The 22854-nt window shown below is 40.2% G+C and overlaps 1 protein-coding gene and 1 long non-coding RNA gene across 3 annotated transcripts in view; one reads left to right on the forward strand and one right to left on the reverse strand.

Moving 5' to 3' along the window:
• Nucleotides 1-22854, reverse strand: part of LOC106934558 (ankyrin-3-like) — a 48911-nt gene that overhangs the window by 17355 nt on the left and 8702 nt on the right. Inside the window, exon 1 of one of the 2 annotated variants that reach the window (XM_015014528.1) lies at nucleotides 1144-1749. The exons of the other annotated variant lie outside the window; for it this stretch is intronic. Coding sequence (XP_014870014.1) covers nucleotides 1144-1296 — 153 coding nt within the window. The 5' untranslated portion in view covers nucleotides 1297-1749. Of the gene's footprint in view, nucleotides 1-1143; nucleotides 1750-22854 lie in introns of those variants that run through there. 2 annotated transcript variants of the gene reach the window in all.
• LOC106934560 (uncharacterized) lies at nucleotides 7911-8393 on the forward strand. Its single transcript, XR_001421724.1, has 2 exons — nucleotides 7911-8240; nucleotides 8318-8393. It is a non-coding gene; the product is annotated as an uncharacterized LOC106934560 (long non-coding RNA).

Genomic DNA, 22854 nt, shown 5'->3' on the forward strand with positions numbered 1-22854 from the left:
TAGTGTGGAGAAAATAATCTCTGCATCAACGTGAAGGAGATTGTGTTGGATTTCAGAAGGGACAAGGATCCTCTTCAGCCCCTGTACATCGGAGGAGCAGCTGTGGAGGTGGTCTCCAGCTACAGGTACCTGGGAGTGCACATATCCAGTAACCTCACCTGCAGTACCAGCACCTCCTGTCTGGTCAGGAAGGCCCACCAGTGTCTCTACTTGCTCAGGAAGCTACGGAGAGCTGGACTTGGGAACTCAGTCCTGAGGAGCTTCTATCGCTGTGTGGTGGAGAGCGTTCTCTGCACCTGCAGCTGCACTGCTGCTAAGAGGACGGCTCTGCAGAGGGTGGTTAAGGCTGTACAGAGGGCTGTGGGGAGCAGCCTTTCCTTTACGATAGACTTCCACACATCAAGATGCATCACATGGCTACAGCACAGTTGGAATGGGTTAATGTGATTGGGTAAGTTTCTCCAACGTGGGGTCTGTTCATATGATTAGGTGAAACAAGGAAGATATCTGATTGGCTACTGATCATTACCTGTTAAATAAAGACATTTCTGGATCGGGGAGTCTCAAAAGTCACACAAATGCAGTGAAGCCCACAGGCCAGAAGCAGCTTGTAAATCAAATTTATTTGTGCTTGCATCAAAAATACAAGTAAAAATGTTGTTCTATTTGCGAATCATGTTTGGTGCATTTGAAAATATTGAGATTAAGCTCCATAGCACAAACAGTCAACAAACAGCAGCATTTGGAGTCCGCATGCTGCTATAGATAAAACTACCCACCCCAACCCATACACACTTTTACACACCAAGGCTGGAACAAACACTTCTGGCAATGGCTTTAATAACTGCTGCTCTGTCTGTGAGGTTTGATGAGCACAAGACAATAGATGAGTGTACTGTAGATATTCTAGATGTTATTATTAGTGTTTTCACCAAAGGGCTGAAGACCACAGGACTTTTATGAGAAATGAAAGATTGCAAGCAGGCAAAGTAAAAATAGCATTAACATTTTAAAAGAAGAGCTGACGGTAACTTCTAAGCATTCAAAGCAGAAAAAAACAGTTGAAATGTTGTCTGCACAAATGTCTTAAAATACCCCAAACATGCATTTCTCTGTGCTGCACCTGTTAATGCAAGCTCTTACCAGCATTAGTGAAGGCTGCACAGGAAAATGTTCAGGGCAGTAGTATTCTGGCAAAGTGTTCTTGTCCAGGTTGAACTGGTTCCCAGTAGTTCTTAGGCCCTTGTCTGTACCACACACCTTACACATGGCTGTGTTGCCCATGGTGTACGACATTCAGATCGTTCCCAACCAAAAGTAGAAGAATCTATGAGAGTGCATTTAATCATTCGGATTATCCACTCATTTTCCCTGGCTCTCCCTTAAAGCCCTACAAGTTGCCATCCAGGGGGTAAACCCCTCAGTCTTAGCAGAACTCAACTTGCCTTTCCCTGATGTGCCACGTAACTGGAATCAAATCAAATGACACTGTACAGCCAGCAGTGCAAGCTTTTCCTCGGTGCTGATTCCTACTCTGACCATTGACTAACAACCTCTACCTTCCCCTCCCCCATTCCCCACCAACTATGTGACTGGCTATTTTTACACCCACAGGCCAAACTGTGTATGTAGAGAGAAGGGAGAGAGGGTGGTCCACATAGCACCCAGCCAACCCAGGGGGAGGTGGCACCACAGACAGCCTAAACCTGCAACAGTATGAGACCCAAATGCTTCAATACTGTATAATATATAGGGAATGAAATTCGGCATTCTGGTCTCTTTATTTCCAGATAGCACTGATTTTTTTTTAGCTGTCACCTATACAGCCTATACTATGACTGAAAATAAACAGTTGATGTGTTCGTACTCAATGAAACATGACTAACAAACTATGCAACATGAAGTTGTGTGCGTGCTTGCTGGTATATCAAGTAAAGAAAAAAGCAAATTAAAAATCAACTCTGAATTCCGTCTGGGATTCCTCAATTCAATTTAAAGAAGCATTTCCCAAAGTAAAATTGAATATTTATGCAATATTTATGCTCCTTTCAACCAAGTATTTTCAAATAGTCGTTTTAGATGGTGATGCTGAGGAGCAAGAGGAATTCTCTGGTAGCAGTCAGTCTTCCGATAAATTTGAAGAGGCCTCTGACTGAAGACTGCAGGACAGTCTCGTGACTTATGTCTTGCAAACAACTCAATTTCTGGCTAGCAGAACAGATATTCCACAGGAACATGTCCCAGATGACACCAACAGTTGATGACAAGCACTGCTAATCCTCCTCATTTGCTTTTCCTGCTCCTTTTTAAAACTCTGCCTGGCCATATGGTTTAAGAGCCGGGTGGAAAGACATTGAGACGTCTTCAGTCAAAGGCTTCTTCAAATTCGCTGTAATACTGACAGCTACAGGAGACCTGTCTTCTTCATTGGTCTAATCTGAACGGCCTGCGACCAACGATCTCGGGTCGTTCAGAATAATTGAAGACCGTTGATCTGGAAGGCTGGTTGATAGTGGAAGCCAGGTTTCTATTAGACAAAGAACAGCACAGCTCTTTATCTCTGTAGAAACATGCAGCCTCATATGTAACAAATCCACTTTGTTATCCAATGAGTGGACATTGGCCAGAAAGAGAGCTGGAATCTGTGGCTTACTAGCCTTCAGTTGGGCCAACGTGCCCACCCACTTCCCCCTCTTCAGTTTTCGGGGACAATGTTTTTTTTGACCGTTGTTCCTCACACTCTGCTGCACCAGTCCTTAGGAGCTGCGGTCTGCCAAGTGTGGATTTCAGCCTCAGTGACATATTAACAGCCAAATTGTCTCCAATAGCTATCAGTCCAATTGAGCTCTACTTTAGCCTTGAATATGGCATTGAATCAGTGTCTAAATCAGCCATTTATGAATTAAAATAAGGCTTAATTCCAGGAGCTGGAGAAGCCAACACACCTCTGTGCGCCGCCATAGCAATACGTTTTTTGAGATGCTAATACACTGTTCCCTGATATAAAAAATCTTGTTGCCACTGTTATGCATAATTTGGCATGATGCAGTCTAATGAGGACTCAAATGCAAAGATAATTTGAAGAGTAAGATGCTCAATGAAAAACCATTATGGTTTTCTGGTACTATGTTGGGCAATTAATGCTTTTTGACATTCTGTCTGAAGGTTCAATAATGTATTGGAGATGCATTATGATTATCAAATACAATGAACATTGCGCCAACATTGAAATGTGGGACAAAATGCAATCATTGTAAACAAATGTAGATTTAAACTTTTTAAAGGTATGTTCAAAGTATTATGTTCATTGATGATTTCTTGGTTAATGTCAAGTTGTCATAACAAAGACATTTTGAATAATGTCAACTTTGTATTAAAAGTGTCATAATTTACTGAATGACGCTTTTTGACAACAGTCATAAAAATTCATGAAGGCTTATTCATGTTCATGACAGGTGTTATGTCATGTTTATGACAGTGTCATGACAGTCTTATTCAACCCCCTTCAAATAAAGTGTTACCTAAGATGGTTCTTTGAACTTGTACAAAATAAACTTGTCAGCTCCTTAAAATTTTACACTTAAATATTGAACAATTTTAAATCTTTTAATTTATGCATGCTGAAACCATCCATCCCTTTTCTGTACACCCTTATCCCTTAGTGGGATCGGGAGGGTTGGCGGTGCCTATCTCCAAGTAATGAGAGGCGGGGTTCACTCTGAACAGGTCGCCAGTCTGTCGCAGGGGCAACATAGAGACAGAAAGGACAAACAACCATGCACACACACACACACACACACACACACACACACACACACACACACACACACACACACACACACACACACACCTAGGGAGAATTTAGAGAGGCCAAATTTGGACTGTGGGAGGAAGCTGGAGTACCCAGAGAGAACCCACATGTGATGCCCACTGGTGTGTACCCACAAAAATGAAAAAAGAGCATGCATTTCTTTAAACGTTTATGGGGTTATGATAAGAAGATATTTTATTTAACAGGGCTTAATGACGATGGGTGCAGTAACGGTGTTTCACCGGTAGGTGGCGCATGGGGTCTCTGAGCTGCCTGTTGCTCTGCCATTTCTCATAAGATAAGGTAATTTTATTTATGTAGCACATTTTCAGCAACAAGGCAATTCAAAGTGTTTTACATGAGTTAAAATTAAATACAAACAAAATAACAAACCAAAGGAAAGAAAAAAGAGGAAAGAAAACTAATCTAATGTTCTAAAGTATGTAAACTAAGTGCTCCTGTTCAAGTGTTGCTAAGTATCTAATTCCATTTCTAAATAGTGAGTACTCTACAGTTTCTGATCAAATAAGCTAAAGAATGACTGATCTAAATCCTTTTCTGGGTTAAAAGTAATATAAACTAAGCAGAGACTGTTCCTGTTTAGTATTTCTGGATTCCAAGTTCGTAGTTATTCTAATTCTGATTCTGATTCCATTTCTGGGCTGTATAACATTGATCTAAATAGTGCGTACTCCACAATTTCTGATATTACAGTATTTTCCGCACTATAAGGCGCACTGGATTATAAGACGCACCTTCAATGAATGGCCTATTTTAAAACTTTTTTCATATGTAAGGGTTAGGCTATTCTATGCGCATTATAAGGCGCATAGAATAGACGCTACAGTAGAGGCTGGAGTTATGTTATCCATCCACTAGATGGAGTTGGACTAAACGGAATGTCAACAAAACAGTCAGACTCTGGTTGGCGAGGAGACCCTTCCGCGACTGGGCCAGGGCGTGGTTGGACGATGGTGACCCTTCTCCGTTCGTGCACAGCATGTTCATGGAGAACGTGGTGCTAAATGACCTGCAGACGACCTGATTCTAGATGGTCGGTAGGTAGATAGGTCAGTCAAACTTTATTAATAGATTACAAACCAGCGTTCTGACAACTATCCCAGCATGCACCGCGCACTTCTTCTTCTATGGGCGAAAATGAAGTCGGCAGCTGCTTACCGTAGTTGCTACCCCTAACCCTAACCCTAACCTGTCAATATTGGTCCATATATAAGACGCACCGGATTATAAGGCGCACTGTCGGCTTTTGAGGAAATTGAAGGTTTGTAGGTGTGCCTTACAGTGCGGAAAATACGGTACTAATATACTAAAATAATCCTTTTCTGGGTTAAATAGGGAGTACTCCACCCTTTCTAACAAAAAAGAGGAAAGGACACATTAGGGCAGGTGGCAACATCCAGACAAAACAAAGGAACACCCCTGGCAGAGTCCGATAGAGCTGTTGTTATCGAGGGAAAAAAGACAAAGCAAAATATCAATTTTTCTTGACAGAAACTCATGTGTAAGTTAAAAGGAAAAACTAAATATATATTTATGCTTTTAATTCTTATCAAAATATATATTTATTCTTTTATTTCTTATTATGTCGGTTTTGGTCCTCCATAGTTTTGGAAGGTTAAGCTGTGATTTAATGCATTCACTTGAAGTAGTTTGTCTTCAAAGATGGTTATACCAGTTTACAATAGCTTAACATACATGCCCATTAAATGTCACTGTGTGTTTAATTATGCATATAAAGTGCAGTCAATTGAAAGTGCATGTTACCTGAGGAAATTGTGACAAAATATGATGTGATTATTTCTGGTTTAAGAAAAGCTAATGTTTATGATGGAACATGTCTACATAGACTATATATACAGTAAATTACTGAACTATAAATTGGGATGTATTGATAATAAAATGAGCTGGTTTATTCAATAAATAAGCTGAGAGAAATTGGAGTAACACAGACTGTGTCTCCCATGTGCTCATTTAATTGCTGTTTGTCAGCTTCATCATCTGCTGCTAACAGGTCCGTAACCCTTGCACCCGTTATACACGCATGCACAGGGAGAACATGTAAACTCCATGCAGAAAGACCCCAGGCTGGGAATCGAACCCAGAACCTTCTTGCTGCAAGGCAACAGCTCTACCAACTGCGCAGCCTGTGTGCTGAAACCATAAAATTAAAGTTAGCAGCATTGATAATCTCAAACAAATGTTACATTTATGTATCTGTGGTCTGTGTTAAAATATTAGCATTTATGGGCCCCTGGAGCCCTGACTGAATTTGGATTAAACAGAAGTGCAAATAATTGATATTAATTTTAACTGTATATTTTGATTTGTTGTTATTAAGACTAGTTGTGGGTTTAGATAGCATTTCACTGGAGATGTTTTCCCGTAACATTTAATTACCCAGTAATATTTTTACATTTCTTCTCTTTTAATACAAAAACACGTGGGCCACTGGAGGACCGCCTCGGTGCCCCGACAACCGGGCTTAGCAAGTTTTGGGTGGGAAACCCTGCACCTTGGCTAATAACTTAGCAATCACTGCTGCAGAGCTGGAGCCAGTTGTTTCGGGGACACTAAGGATTCTGATGTTGCACCTAATCATTTGTCTTTCCATATCCTTGCATTTTTCCTTTAATTCCACCAAATCCTTCTTCAAGCTGTTCACAGTGCTCTGCAGCAAAGTCATCTCACCAGACCAAGTAAATGGGCCACTGCTATTACCACACCCTATTTAGCCAGACTGGAATTCTAAAATAATGCAGAAAACTAACGTAATCCTTCACAACTCCTTCTGTTCGCTGATTGGTCCTGTTGAAAATCAAACAAAGAAATCTAGCTCAATGGGAAAAATCCCAGATGGAGCACTGAAGGGAGATGAGAATCAAGCGGGATCCTCACAAAATCCTTAATCCTCTGTCAGATTTAATATATAGCCAGATTAACCAGTTCTGACAAGTCACAACCCTTTTCAATTTCATTCACTTCCAATCCATGTAATTTCATTAATGTCCAAGCCAATCTCGCAAGAACCCTCTTTGCCAATATCTTCATTCAGATAAAGCAGCCAGTATAATATATGCTGATTAAAGGTCACACTTCACATTTAACTCAGAGGTCATGCAGTCCTTCAACACGCAGTCTGAACAAGAATGTTTCTATCCTTTTTTTACTCATTAGTTTGCCAACACAGCCCTTCATCTTTCCTTACATCCAACACACAAACACACCCAACCCAGTGGGTAATCCACCAGGCGGGGTAGGCGCAGACAACAAATGCCTTTTAATCTGTACTGGCCATATGGCTTGATGGCTAAGAGATGAGGGAGAGATGTTAGCTACAACCCAATGTCCTTCTTATATTAAGGTAAAATGCTGTGCTTTTCTGACATGAAAAAACATCATGATGTTGTTACATTTCTGCCTCAATAAGTAAAGCTGGGATTAGCCCACAACCCTTACCCTAACAGAAAACACAATGAATTATGTCCCAAAAGAGGCAGTCTGGTTTGTTCTGCATTTACCTTAACACAAAACATCAGGCAATACTTAGTTCTAATAGTAGCTGAACTGAGACACGGAAGGAGTTGCAACCCACAGAGGTGTAAAGTAATATGATACAGTAGTTCAACATCCAATCAAGCTTAAAATCTGGGATTTAAAGTCTTCCCGCTGAGAAACATTCAGATGTTTGCTACAATCAGTATTAAACTCAGTAAATCTCACTTAGAGGTTTCTGCAGCACTATGAACAAGAACTAAAATAAAAAATAAAAACATGAATTATATAAACTTGAAAACTGTTACCATGGAAACAGAGATTTTTCATGCCTGGATGAATTACCAGATGTCTCACCATTCCCAGCGAAAGGCCTGACCTCTTAATCTGACAGCATCAGCAGAAAACACAAGTTGTGGTTGTCAATAAGAGACTGTTTAATACAAGTAAAGTGTCATCTATGCAGGCTGGAACTATAGCAAGTTTTGTCCATATTACTTGCCAATAATATGGGCAGTGGTTCAGCTGTGTTATTTCAGCAACCGCTTCAGCAGTTGCTGACTATGCATGTGATGCCATCGGCTGCATTGTGTTAGGTTCTGGGTGGAGGTTGGGGTTGGTTTTCTCCTCTAGGTGGAGTCCTGGAGACGGCTGCTCGGGGGACGGACCTGTTGCGTCAGCTACACACCGGTCAGCAATTACGCTCTTACCTGCAGCTTAAGAGAGGCGGTGGCCAACACTTCGACGCCAGATTGTTGACTAAGTTTTGACCACCCGAGCATCCGGATCAGGACGTTTCGCTCAGACGCTCTGAGGCCCTGGCCGACCTGTCCGTTTCCCCTCCCCCCCGAAAACCAAGGAAAGTGAAACCCAGAATCGCAGACCCCTCCAAGCCTTCTCTATACCACCCACACCCGTAAGTTCTTCTGTTTATCTCTGAAGCTACGCAAGGTTCCACCACCTCAACTCACCATCTCCCTTTTCCCCTCTCAGTGTGCTGTTGGTGCTGCTGCCCGCCGCTCGCACCAGTTGATTTTCCTTCCCGCAACAATAAACCCATTGAACTTTCCTTGTTCTCCTGGCTGTGTACTTGCATGTGGGCTAATCGAGTATCATCCGACATGACACATTGTTGCTAACACAACATATCAGTGTGTTTGTGGTGGTTCTGATGATCTTGATCATGCCATGCTCTCAGCTACACTTTCAACTTTTCAACAGTTTGTCAGCTGTTCTGCCAGGGAAAACAAAACACTATTTGTTTAATTTAAATTTCAGCAATCCAAACTTCTCCAAGGCATGAGCTCCTCTTGGCAAATAAGATGACAGCCTTGTTTTTTTTCTGCTCAGGCTATAAACCTGTTGTTCAGAGGTAAACTGTGACTAAATAACAGTGAAAAGATGTTTAAAGGAAATTGAAGAAGGCCTGCAGGGTTATCTTGAGGGTACAGACTGGGAGGCTCTGTGCCAGCAAAATGGACTAAAAGAGTGACCGGTGATATAAACCTCTATGAGAACAAGATCATCCCCACCAGAACTGTTAAATGTTTCCCTAACAAAGTTTTTATCAGGGTTTACCCGAGATCTCTCTAAAATGATGGGGGCGTTATGTCAGCCATCCAATGGATTTATTAAATAATCTTATGTAATAAATCTACCATGTTTTTCAGTTAAAAAAACGTTGAAAGTTGACAGGAAATAATAACTACGTTATTATGTGTTATTAGAAGACATTCCGATACCCAAGCACCAACTATAAAATCTTAAAAAAGACAACCATAAAAAAATACAATGAAAATAATTATTAGAATATTGCACTTCAGTTGTTTCATGTATCTGAAAATGTTTGGCTCTTACTTGTTAGTTTATTCACTGAAGTTGTTAGTGTGAAAACCAGTAAAAGTCTGTGGTTACAGAGTTCCAGTGAATAAAAAAACACCTGACCTCAGTCTCCTTGTGTGTTCACATACTGACTTTATTGTTGCCATTGTGCTTCCAACCCTTTCACCAAAAAGATTCTTTAACCCATCTTTGCTATCACTGTTACAAGCAGTGTATAAGAAAAAAATCTTATAATAAATAAATAAACAATGCTTAGCCTGGTGGTCCTGCTTTACCACTGGTAACCTGAAGGAGTTGCTAAGAAAAAAAATTGCCTTCCGGAAGGTAGACAGGGAATTATTAAGGAGTATGCAGAAGCAGCTAACAGTTTAACAAATTCCCCTCTGATAGCTAAACCTCACCCTAGGGCAAATTTTGAAAGATTCCAGCAAAGTGGGTGTAAGGAGATTTATTAAATAATCTTATTTTGATATATGACACTGTTCTAATTAAAAAAATTATCAAGAATAACACAGAATATATTCTATCATTATTTTATTCAAGGATCAAATAAAATAAAATGACCATTGAAACTTTCGTCAAATCCAGGAGAGAAGAAACAAATACACACATCGCTTTTTAATATCCACCAGTTACGTAAGCATGGGACTTTCCGTCAGTTTAACTAAGATGTCTTTTCACATCTCTGGCACAGCAGCTGTGTGACCTGGTACAACAGTTCAAGAGTTCAAAAAGATAATAACTTCTTAGAAAACTTCTGTGATCAGGTTTTGTTTTCCCCAGTGAATAAGCCAAACTTTCTTTTTTGTCACAACAGTGGGCATAGCTAAACATGGGGCTAAGCGGAGGGGGTGTGATAAGGACGAAAGAAGCACTGTTGTCAACTAATTCACTTCGTTGCTATTGTTTACTGATTTTTAAGGCTCCTCCAGCAATATTTTTACAGAACTGTGATAATTCTAGTGACTCTTTTTCTGTGTTGTTGACTTTTATAGATCGGGTAAAAAATACCCACAATGAAATAATAACTCAATAGACAAAACTAAAGCATGAGTGGGATAAACAAGAGAAGAAAAAAAATATATAAAAAACAAGAGACAAGAAAATGGAAGAACACAATAGCAAGGAGACTCTGCAAAAATGAGCTTGCTACTATTAGAGGACATATTAGAGCCCTTAAAAAAGAGCTATGCCTTGAGATAACCGTACTTAAGGATGAGCTGAAGACAGAAACGAAGAAAGAAATAACAAATCTCAGACAAGAAATAAACTTAACTACTTAAGTCTATTTCTTGTCTGAGATAAGAAATAGACTTAACTACTTAAGTCTATTTCTTGTTTCCAGAACAACCAATAGCTACAGACACAGGAAATGAACATCAGCAAGGCCCAGACATGCATAGTTGAGGTGGAGGTGTGAAAGATGGACAATAATGAGGTGCTAACAAAGATTTTGGAGCAAACACAGTGAATGCGTGAAAAACTAATCGACCTCGAAGGGAGATCAATCAATCAAATCAATCAATCAAATTTTATTTGTATAGCACATTTCAGCAGCAAGGCATTTCAAAGTGCTTTACATAATTAAAGTAAAAACAGCATGTGAGAAAGAGAGAGATTTAAAAAAAGAAAAAAAACAATTAAAACGTTAACAGTGAGAAAGAGAAATAAAAAGCTGTATAACTTTAGTTGAGACGCCGTCAACTGGGACTTCAACCCTTTGGACTTTAGTCAAAACGCCGTTTGACAAGGACTCTAACCTTTTGGAAAAAGGAGGAACAATATCCAAGTCTTCAGTCTACCAACGGATGTAGAGCTCCACAGCTAGATATCTAGAGAAACTTTTAAAAAAAGGAACTAGAGCTTTCAGATGGGGCCAATCTCCAGATTTAACGAGCCACCGAGACCTCACCCAGAAACCAAGCCTAAGAGAGGCAACCAGATCAATCGTGGTCAACTTCCTACAATTAGAGACGAAAGAAACAATCTTGAAGAAAGCCTGGCAGAAAAAGATTCAGGTAAAGAGCAAACAAATCTACTTTGATCATGATTAACCAACAGAAATTGTTCTGAAACAAAAAGCATATGTGAGTATTAAAAAAATAGGATTGAAGGAGAAAGGAATATGTTTCCAGACACCTCTTGCTAAAATCCGGATACACTGGGATAACGAAACAAAGACATACAAAAGTGCCAGAACAGCAGCACAGGACACGAAGGAAAGGGGCTACACTGCTGAGCCAGGAGAAGACACCATGGCAGCAGAGGAGAGGCAGCGATCAAAGAGGGAAGAACCGAAACCAGACACGACACACAGAGTGAGAGAAAAGCTACAAAACTGCAAGAAAAGAGGTAAGAATAATGAACAAAACTGAACATTCACCAAAGACTAGTTGTTAAACACTTGGGAACTCAGTCCTGAGGAGCTTCTATCGCTGTGTGGTGGAGAGCGTTCTCTGCACCTGCAGCTGCACTGCTGCTAAGAGGACGGCTCTGCAGAGGGTGGTTAAGGCTGTACAGAGGGCTGTGGGGAGCAGCCTTTCCTTTACGATAGACTTCCACACATCAAGATGCAGGAGGAATGTGGTCTGCATCATGAAGGACTCCACCCATCCTGCACACAGACTGTTCCAGCTGCTCCCCTCAGGCAGGAGGCTGAGGAGCATCCAGAACAAAACCACCAGGCTGAGGAACTGTTTCTCCCCTTCAGCCATCAGACTGCTGAACTCAAGCTGCACCAAATGCAGCTTCTGCACATAGATTTGCTACACACAGACACATAACTTAACCTGTTGGTCTCAGGTTGTCATTCACAATGACAGGGGTGTCTCGTGACAGACAGGTTAAATTACTTTATTATTCATTTATTTTTTTATCTATTATTTTGTGTTGAAAATTTCTTAATCTGGGACCTGAGTACAAATGTTGTACCACATCACCAAGCTGGTATGACAATAAGAAATCCTTGAATCGTATATTGCCCTTCAATAATCATTAGATTCAGATAGAGAAGATGGGCATATCCGACTACCTGATGCAATAGTTCACTCCTCCGTTTAGCCCAGTTCACACTACACATTTTTTGCCCAACTCACCTCATATCATAGTGCAGTAAATAAAGCCCAGTCCTCCACTCTTATCCAACTCCTTTCCTTTTTGTTATATCTTTAATTGCTTAACATAAGCTCACAAACTATCGCTATTGCTTCTACATCATCAGCCATGTTTGTTTATTATAAATTTACATGTGATACAGTTGGCTTTTACAGGATTTTCTGTCTGAAATCTGAATGTCGGTGAGAGAAATAGGTTCATGTGTGGTGTGTTGCTCTTGTCCTGTGGCTGAACAACACAAGGCACGACCCTTATACCTACGATTTTTTGTCGACTAGTGTGTGGTCTCATGTTTTGAAAATGGTCGGACAATCGGCCGACTATTCCAAAATTGTGTAGTGTGAGCTGGGCATTACACTAAGGAAATGAGGCAGGGTGGGTCAGTAGAGACCACCGGAGTTGAGCCTTTTTTCACCCACTGTCATCAATAGAGCGCCGATCATGCCCTTGCGCTCCTTAGGCTCCTTCACCTCGCGCCCATAATGGGGTAAATGTTTGTTGGTTAAAAAACCTGAGGGTACTTATAGATTCTGTACTGATTATAGGAAACTGAACAGCATTACAAAGCCTGACTCCTACCCACTTCCTCAGATGGAAGATTGTCGATCAGGTTGGAACTGCAAGGTATGTGAGTAAATTTGATTTGCTCAAAGGTTACTATCAAGTACCCTTGTCTGCTCGAGCCCAAGAGGTGTCTTCCTTTATCATACCATCTGGATTATACTCTTACACTGTAATGAGTTTTGGCCTTAGGAATGCACGTGCCACTTTCCAGCGGTTGATGAACCAAGTGGTTGCCGGGCTGGAAGGTTGTGCTGTATACTTAGATGATGTAGTGGTCTGTAGTGGTCAGTGACACATGGACTGAACACATGCTACGTATCCGGAAGTTGTTTCAGCGTCTTCAGGATGCTTGTCTAACTGTGAACTTAGCTAAATGTGAGTTTGCAAGAGCTACAGCAACTTATTTGGGAAAAGTTGTTGGGCAAGAACAAGTGAAACCAGTAAGAGCTAAAGTCCAAGCCATTAATAGCTTTCTACCTTCTACCTCAAAAAAGAAATTGATGAGTTTTCTGGGGATGGTGGGTTACTATAGAAACTTTTGTGAGAATTTTTCTACTGAAGTGGCTCCATTAACTGACCTATCAAAGGCTAAAGTCCAATTTAAGGGGTTCTTGGCCTGTCAGACGGCGTTTGAAAATGTCAAGCTCCTCTTAAGTTCTGAATACACCACAACGGAAAAGCAACCCTGCCCACAGCAAAATGTTGCAGTGCCCAAATAAGAGCCAAGGCCTCTTTCTCAATGGTCGAATAATTAACCCCTTGGCCTTTCCGCACTCCTTACAGAGTCCATATCAGCGGTTGATGTGATGGGTCTTATTCCTTCAACCTTACAACCTTGAGATTCGGCACATTCGAGGCACTGAAAACGTGGTGCCTGATGCATTGTCTCGTGCCATTGATGTACCAGACTAACAAGCTTAATGGCTACAGAGGTCCCCCTCTGTTTAAAGGGGGGAGGTCTTATGGCTGCAGTGGGTCTCTGACCTTTTTTCTTGCAGGGTTCTGAAGACAGGCCTTTTGCAAGTCTTGTGTTTTGCGCTGATTGCTGATTTGCTGCTTTGCTGCTTTAAAGCTGCTGCAATGCATGCAGCATAGAGGAAGGCTTTTCCCTCTCCCTCCTCAGAACCTTGTTTGGTTTGGTTTGTATCGTATCTTCTGGTTGGTTTTTGTTAGCGTTGGTTTGGCTTTGATTATTTTTGGTTATTTATGGGTTTTGCATTAATTTAATTTGATTTCTCATTTCAGGTATTCCCTTTTCAGGTTTTATTTCTTTAGTGTAATTTAATAAAATCATTTTTCTTGAAATCAGAAAATCCTTGTGTGGTCTCCTTTAATGTTACCCCATTAAAAGAGCCTGGTGGACGCAACAGTAGAAAGACATTATACCACCATCCCATTGCGAGAATCAACATAAATGGAAGCCTGACAAATTCAGTTGACAGAGATCAACCAGACAGGGGCACTGTCTATCACCTACACTGTTTGCTCTCTTCATAGAGAAAATACAAAATTAATTAAACCAAAACACACCTTTTAACACTCAATAATACTCCATCAAAAGAAATTCAGGAATTGTTTCCAATCAAATGGAATATGATAACCTGGGAGTTAATATCACTGAAGGGTTATCTACATTTTACAAAGCAAATTATGATAAAATAAGCCACGAGATACAAAAAACAAAACAAAAAAACATCTACTCTAATTCTAGATCTGACCTTAAGAATTGAAACTATCAAAATGAATGTCCAGCCAAGACTTCTGTATTTGTTCCAGTCATTACCAATAGAGGTCCCTCAAACAAAATTTGTGACCTGGGACACAAATGTTGTGACCTGGGACAAGATAACACAAGATATTCATTTGGATGTCAAAAAGCCTAGAGTTAGATATGAAACTCTCCAGGTATCGAAAGACAAAGAGGGTATGGATCTCCCAAAATTTAAGGAGTACTTCAATGCAACTCAGCTCAGACAACTTATATGTTGGGACAAAGCAGATCACACAGCAACGTGGAAGGATATGAAGAAAGTATGGAGAATACCATATTCAGTGTGTTATTTGAGACTATGAGAGATATGAGAAGATTAAAAAGTACATGGATAAAATTAGAGCATTTACACTGGAACTATGGTTCAAAATACTAAAACAACAGGATAAAGAAGGACATAAAAGTGCTCAGATGGGTAGCATATAATAGCAATTTTAAGCCAGCAATATAATTCAAACAATGAGTAAACAAGGGGGTCACAGCATGGTATACTCGACAGAAGAACAGGGAGCTGGTGAGTTTTCAGAAAACTCTCCAGCTCAAGTATAATTTAGATGAACACAAATTTGACAAACACCTACAACTGAGACACTACCATGACAGAAATCTGATGGGATCCCTCTGTGGAAATGAGTAGTGTGATTCAAACTGTGATGAATTCATTCAATGGAATAAAAAATTTAATTATACTTACTTTATATCAAAATTGATAATGGGTAAATGATCAACTAAGTTTATAAAAGAAAAATGGAAATCAGAGCTTGACGTTACAATTACAGATGAGGATTGGTTAGATATGTGGAAAACACATCAGATACCCACCAATGTACTGATATGTGGGGATTTCTTTTTTTTTTAGTCTTACAGCTGTTCTACCTCTGACTTCATTTTTACAGAACTCACCTTTACTGAAAATTGCTATCTTCAAGTTTTCTTGAAAGAACTTCCATACTGAGCATACTGATGACTTCACTGTTTGGAAAAAGATAGAATTTTTCAGTTTCTAGCCAGCTGATTATTGTTCATCCATAAAGCCCAACAGACTATTACTGTCAGAGGCTCCTCTGGTGTCACAACTGTTATGGACTTCAACCTTTCAATACAGTCATTGTTAAATTTACCAAACAGAAAGACTATGTACCTTCAGTTGGAATTTAGACAGCTGTATGTATTTAATGCAAAACCAAAATTGGACAAATGCCCCCAAAATGCAGAACTAAGTAAAGAAGACCCCAAATAACATTTTGACTGAAAGACTGCAAGGCAGACATATTTCCTAACAGTTTTCTCTTCAACTAAGCACTTTTGGGTTATCTTTTCCACTTTTATTATGCATCATATCATCATCATCACCATCATCATCAACTGTTCTGCCACTGTTAGATCCCAACATCTAACTGTGGCCAGTTTTATGCAAATTCTCACTGAACCTTGTTTTTTCAGATCTTCCAGATACCCAGATGGCATATAATAATGAGCAAAATTACTAAGCCATTTCACAAATAAGCACAGATTGCATTAATGTAGGGTAGGCGGCAGACATCACATGGGAAACATGAGAAAATATTGAAATACCCCAGAATAGAGCTAAAGTGACACCTCTACTCCTCCTTCTGATGCTGCTACGTATCGTGCTGTTAACTAGTTTGTCTCAACATATGTCCACGGCAGAACCCCTTTCCCCCACACGTTTCTAATGGTGATGGGATTGGTATTTTATTTTTGTTGAGCTGCAGGGTCCCACAGTGCCACAGCAGCCAGATTATAAATGCTCTAATCCGGGATTTTCCCAATCCCAGTTCAGCATGACACTGTGGTACATGACCAGCATCCACGTACCACTCAGTGAGGTGGTTTGCATGCATGGGTAGCTAGGGTGAAAATTTTACTCTTTTATTGCAGAACAAGTTCAAGTTGTTCATTAATGTAAATTAACTTCTGGAACATTCAAACTGTTTTAGGTTTTTGAATAATGCCTTATGAAGACCAAAAGGTAAATTGTAAGATGGACCATGTAGCACAAGACAGGTGCTGTAAAAGAGCGCAGGGAGGTGCGGGGCCGAGTAAACAGCAGAGATTAACATCTATTATGAAGACTATCAGCTGTGCGCTCAACCATGGCCACAGATTAGACCAGAGGTACAGAGGCTTTGCCACTGGGATAACACAATATTGGAATGGAATGGAAGTGGGTGGAAGGTTTAATGTGCCATACAAACCAGTACAGAGACAACATACTTGGGGCCTGATAAAAAACCCTCAATTTTATTGATACATTGTTTGATCCAATCACTGCAAAGCCATCAACTTTGTAATACCTTTCCACATAGATTAGAACCGACAATAAAGCCACAACAGGTGCAATATTACATCTAAATTTAGCCTCTAATGGGGACATTACATTCCCTGGCCAAAAAGACAGTCGCCGCCTGGATTTAACTAAGGAAATAGGTACGAGCCTCCTATTGGATAATTACTGCACGGGCGATTATGTTTCAACTGCCAATGGATGATCTCCAGGATCATCCTGAAGATGATCCAATGAAGCAGACCCTTTTAAAAATGAATGAAAACAAGGATGATTCTAACAACAGAGTGACAGACATATTCATGGAGAAAGATAGGCACATGGATTTCACATATAAATTCAAAGTAAGCTAAACTATTTTCAATTTTAACTACAACAAGAGAGCCTAAAACTCCACCTAAAATCATTAGTGGTGGGGCTCCTTTAACATATTTAACTGAGTTAATTGCAGGGTCTTTAATTAATTAGTTGCAATTAATGACATTTTAATAGAAAACTATATTGACATAATAAAAAAGGACCAATTCACAAACAAATGTCTCCAGGCACTTTACAAAAAATAATTTCATGTTAATTATGCACATATTCCCATTGATTATCAAACAGTACAGTATGCTCAAATTAATTATTCCAATTAGTTTTTTTATCTAAAGAAACCCAGCAGATTGGTTCAAATTACATAGTGGAGCAACATGCAATTTATGAAAGCACAATTAAAAACTTTCAAAATATCTACACGTCAAAATCAAAATGTAAGCATCTATTTTAGGTTTCATATAAAGTTGTGTACCAGTCATGTCACTGGACCAAAGCATTGTCTTCAATCTCACTCTGAATCAGGATTCTGTAGCCGATTTGAATATCTACACATTCATCTCTTAGAGATCTCATAAATCCTGCTGTCTCTTCACTGTAACAGAAAAGCTTCCACTCTGGTGTAACAGAGCAATAGGAAACAGAGGAAGGAAGGAGAAACACTTTAACCACAGGTTCTATACTAAGTACTCCTTGCAGCATAATGTTGAACCGACAGGCCATTTCATTAGAATGATCTGCCAGTCTCTGCCCTTCAAAACTCTTGTCATTCAGCCTTCAAAGCTCTCTGGGGCAGGTGTTATGTAAAACATCCATTATGAATCTCTTGTGTCAATCTGTTTCTCAAGCTCCCTAAAAATAACTCCAATGTTTTAGTTGAAGTGTATTTACTAAATGAGTAATGTGAGGAGGTTAAAACTGAAAAGCACAAATGGCACAGAAGCTGTGCTGAAGAAAAAGCAAATGGATTACTACCACAAACGGGGCCCTGTAGCAGATTTATACCACACGTTCAATCTGCTGCTATCATTTAGAGATAGTGACAGGAAAAAGAAGTAGGGGAGGGAAAGATTAAACGGGGGTATTATGTAATCGTTCGATCCATTTCAATTAGAAGGAAGGAGCTTCATAACAGTTCCTTTGGGGGGATGATGAGCCAAGTAGGCACAACATGAGAGTCAGACAAGTTTGTAACGTAACAGCTGGCTCTGTTGTCAAGGTGACTTACTCTGGATAAGATGTTTTCTGCAGACAAGCGACAGAGTTTGAATCTGCCATATGAACGATGCCTTCAGGATTCATAGCTGTAGTTTACTTGTTAAAGTACTTTTTCCTGATAATTCACCTATGCTCTACTCCATAGTCCAAACTATATGTGTTGTAAAGCTCATTTTGACAGGTTAACAGTGAAAAGAACATGTCACAGCTAAGCAGCCTGCTGTTCTTCTGGAGATGGTGACAAAATGTGAACCCAAGGCAGCCAGAGGAAGACTTTACTGTAATGGTGCGCTCACACTAAACGCGTTACGCGTGTCAAAAACGCCTCCGACGTTTCAAGTTTGATGGGTGTGCACACTTAACTGGTTTACATTCAACATCTATGTGGAAGCGCATCAGATGTGTCAAAATCACTCTAGCCAATGTTTTCCATTGCTGGCCTATTTTTTTTTTATATAAGACAAGGAATACAATTTCAGAAACTGATAATCTAGTGGGACTAAATAAGGTGAAGGGGGACTTTCTTATGCCACAGCATGCTGCATGTGATGTCATCTCTTCTGTGAATGCACTTCTGTCAGAGTAATAAACTGTTCACACTGACATCTAATGAAGGTTACATTAAACTTAAATGTAAATTGCCATATAAACTTTAATTTCAACAAAAAAAAAGAACTTCAGCATTAAGTGCAGTGTTATACAATCATCATTAAATCCATCCTCACCTACTCTATCACCACATGGTACACTGGGTCCACAACCTGCAAGGATGTGGGTTTTTGTGTGTGTTAGTTAAATTAGTCCCTGTGCTGCCGTGTCTAGCCCCTTATTGTTCCCAGCTGTCCCTTGTTCCCTTATTTTCCCCCGTGTGTATTTAAGTTCACCTGTACCTCCTGTTCCTTGTTGGATCCTCTGTTGTTCTTCCCTGTTGTTCTCTGTATTATCTGATCATTAAACCAACCATTTCTTATCCTTTATCCTCATCACTACAAACCGCAATCCATGACACAGCGAGGGACAAACATGGATTACTGCGCGTCACGTACACTTCTGAGAAGGTGATCAGCTACAACCTCTGACCTTTACAGAACCTGTACTCCTCCAGGACTTTAGGTCATACAGGTTGGACTGCGGAGGAGGTTACACAGGCTGTGTTCAAGGTGAGAAGGATCGGTCCTTCTCACCTTGAACACAGTCTGTGTAACCTCCTGCCCTCAGGTAGAAGACTACGGTCCAGCCAGACCAGAACTTCCCACCACAAGAACAGTTTCTTTCTCTCAGCCATTAGATTGATAAATAATAGTTAATTAACACAGACACTTTATCAATCTGCTACTTTGCACATTCATACATATTTTTCTTTTTCATAGTCATGTTTTATTTCTTTATTTTTGCATCAATACATTAAAACTGTTTCCTAGCCTGTGAACTTGTTTATTGGCAATGGCAATATAAGTGATTCTGATTTTGATCCATGATGTTGACAGTTTAAAATATGTAGATTTCAAAGACCACTACAATGTCCACCAGTAAACTGATAAAATAATTTGCAGCACTCAAGTGCATTGTCCTTCATATTTCTAAAATTTTCCGAGACACTCAGATGATTACTCAGATGATTATAAATGGCTTTTATATGCAAGAAGTAAAATCTTAAATTGTATTCTGGATTTAACAGAGAACCAATGAAGCTAAAAGAGGGAAAATATGATCCCTCTTTTTAATTTTCAAGAGAAATCTGCAGGTTTTTGGATCAGCTGTTTTTTGTAGACTTCCTGATCCATCCATCCATCCATTTTCTTCCGCTTATCCAGGGTCGGGTCGCGGGGGGCAGCAGCTTCAGAAGGGAGGCCCAGACTTCCCTCTCCCCAGCCACTTCTTCCAGCTCCACCAGGAACCCCAAGGCGTTCCCAGGCCAGCTGAGAGACATAGTCCCTCCATCGTGTCCTGGGTCTTCCCCGGAGCCTCCTCCCGGTGGGACGTGTCTGGAACACCTCACCAGGGAGGCGTCCAGGAGGCATCCTGACCAGATGCCCGAGCCACCTCAACTGGCTCCTCTCGACGTGAAGGAGCAGCAGCTCTAATCTGAGTCCCTCCCGGATGACCAAGCTTCTCACCCTATCTCTATCACTTCTATCACCTATCACTTCCTGATAGTAAAGAATTACAGCCTTCAAATAACAAATGCAAGAAGTAGTTTTTCAGCATCACTCCTACACAGGATATTCCTTACAGGATCATTTTAAACATTTTCCAGAGATGAAAGACAAATTGTTAAAACAAAATGTAAATAGCTGGTTTATGGATATATAGAGCTGAATATTATCAGCTCTATATATATATTGCTCTTAGCAATTTTAACAGTGGAATTTTATCTCATCCTTTCTGATGGGAAGCATATATATCAGGGATCATCAGATCAAGGCCTCAAGAGCCAATGTAATGCAGAATTTAGATGAGAGGCCAGTGCTGTTTCCTTGATACTGTCAAGTTCAAGCCATTCTAAGAGAATATTGTGGTCAAGTGTGTCAAAAGCAGCACTGAGATCTAGCAAAACCAGAACAGAGAAGTCCATGATCTGAAGACAAGAGAATATTGATGACATCCACCAAGTGCTATGAGGAGCTCCAAAACCTGGCTGAAACTCATTTAGCCCTGCATACTATTAAGAGAGGAAACTTTCTAAAACTTATTAACCCTTTTTAAAACCTTTTGACTCGTTATATCCTCTCTTATGCCCGGATTCAGAAAATGCTGTGCGCAAAGACTGAGATCACGCAGAGATAACAGCGTCACAATAATCAGCATTTATTCAAGACAGATGCATACTATCACCAGAAAAGCACATCACATAACATCAGAAACCTCAGAGCACAAACAACACATGAACTTACCTGAGAGAGAAAAAGACAAAAGATGGAAATGACAAACAAAAAGCAAAGACGTCTTTGGAGAAATTGCAAGAGCAAAATCTAATTTGTTACTTCTGTGTAGAAAGTTTTATAGTAAAGGCGTATTCTTACCTTTAATTTATTCAAATAAGGCGTATCTTTGCTCAGCCAACCAGGAGCTGTCTTTGACCCTTTTTAAAGTTAGAAACTCCCTGCAATTTGTTTTCAAGATCAAACATCAGTTGTCTCCTTTATGTAAACAAAGTGGAAGCAGAGCTGCTCCTCCACTGGCCTGAACTCCTGCTGTTTTACGGCTTTTCACAGATCAGTGTGAAGCTGGAACTTCTCCTGATTGTTTCCCACACAGACAAAGGGCAGATCAGAGGATCTTAGCAAACAATCTGCTGTAACTACATGTAACATAAAGGTCAATAGGGCAGAATAAGTTATTAATCTGAAGACTATAATTAGGCTATTCCAATCAAGACATGTTGCTAAGTTTTAAAACTAGCATATTTTAAATGTATTTTCTTAATACCATCCAGGGTTTCCCCCAGTGTATTATAAGCCTGGCGGCAAGCCATGCTTTACTAGCACCCTTGCTTGCTTTTGTTTTTAGGAAAATAATAATTAAAAAACTAATAATAATAATCAATTCTCTTTTTTTAAAGTCAGATTGCAAGCGTCTCTGTTGCTCTAAATGTTTCATTGGCAAAGGAGATTTATTCCTAAAAGATAAGTTTATAGAAGATAGGTTTATAGTTTATGCATTTAAAGCTGGCAGAGCGGGCCAATCACACCGTTGGCGCCTCTGCGCGTTGCCTCGCGCGCTGCAGCAGCTGAATGTCTAAAGTTTATCTCAGCGTGGATCACGCACCTCCTTTCACTCAAACTCGACACAAGCTGACCTGTGAGGATATTTACATCAACCTCCTGTGAGGAATTATGTTTCTTTGGAGCACTCTGCATCAAGGTAGGAGTTTAAAACGAACCACGTTAGATCTGGTTGCGCAGCTCAATGTGAACCGCAGGACTAACTTTTAATCGCGCTTTCAGAGGTGAAAGCGCGATTAAAAGTGTTGAGGGAGCAGTGAGAATGATTTATATTTATGACATCTTAACACGCTGCCCAGGATGTGGCTCTGGCTGTCTACGCTATAAACTTTATGTATGTGTTCCCGGTTGTCCGGAACGTTAGCGGTTAACCAACCAGCGCTAACCTCATCGTGCAGGTTCAGCCCAGTGAGGAGCTTCCGCACTCTCCTCGTAGTCACCCTTCACTCTGGTTTTATATTACTTTATTATTATTTTTATTATTATTTTTCCCGGTTACACGAATAATCAAACCATATCAAAAGCTTTGTCCACTTAGTCAGACAGAGTCAATGCATGCAGTGCGCAGAGATCAGAAAAACTCGTCCCATAACCAAAACAGTTTCTGTGATTTATTAAAAACTCAACAGACACGAAATGGAAGAGCTACTAACGCCACTTTAGCAGCATTAAA

This window comes from Poecilia latipinna, unplaced genomic scaffold, assembly GCF_001443285.1.
Source record: "Poecilia latipinna isolate Pla-1442-1.1 unplaced genomic scaffold, P_latipinna-1.0 Scaffold1825, whole genome shotgun sequence".
Classification (NCBI taxonomy): domain Eukaryota; kingdom Metazoa; phylum Chordata; class Actinopteri; order Cyprinodontiformes; family Poeciliidae; genus Poecilia; species Poecilia latipinna.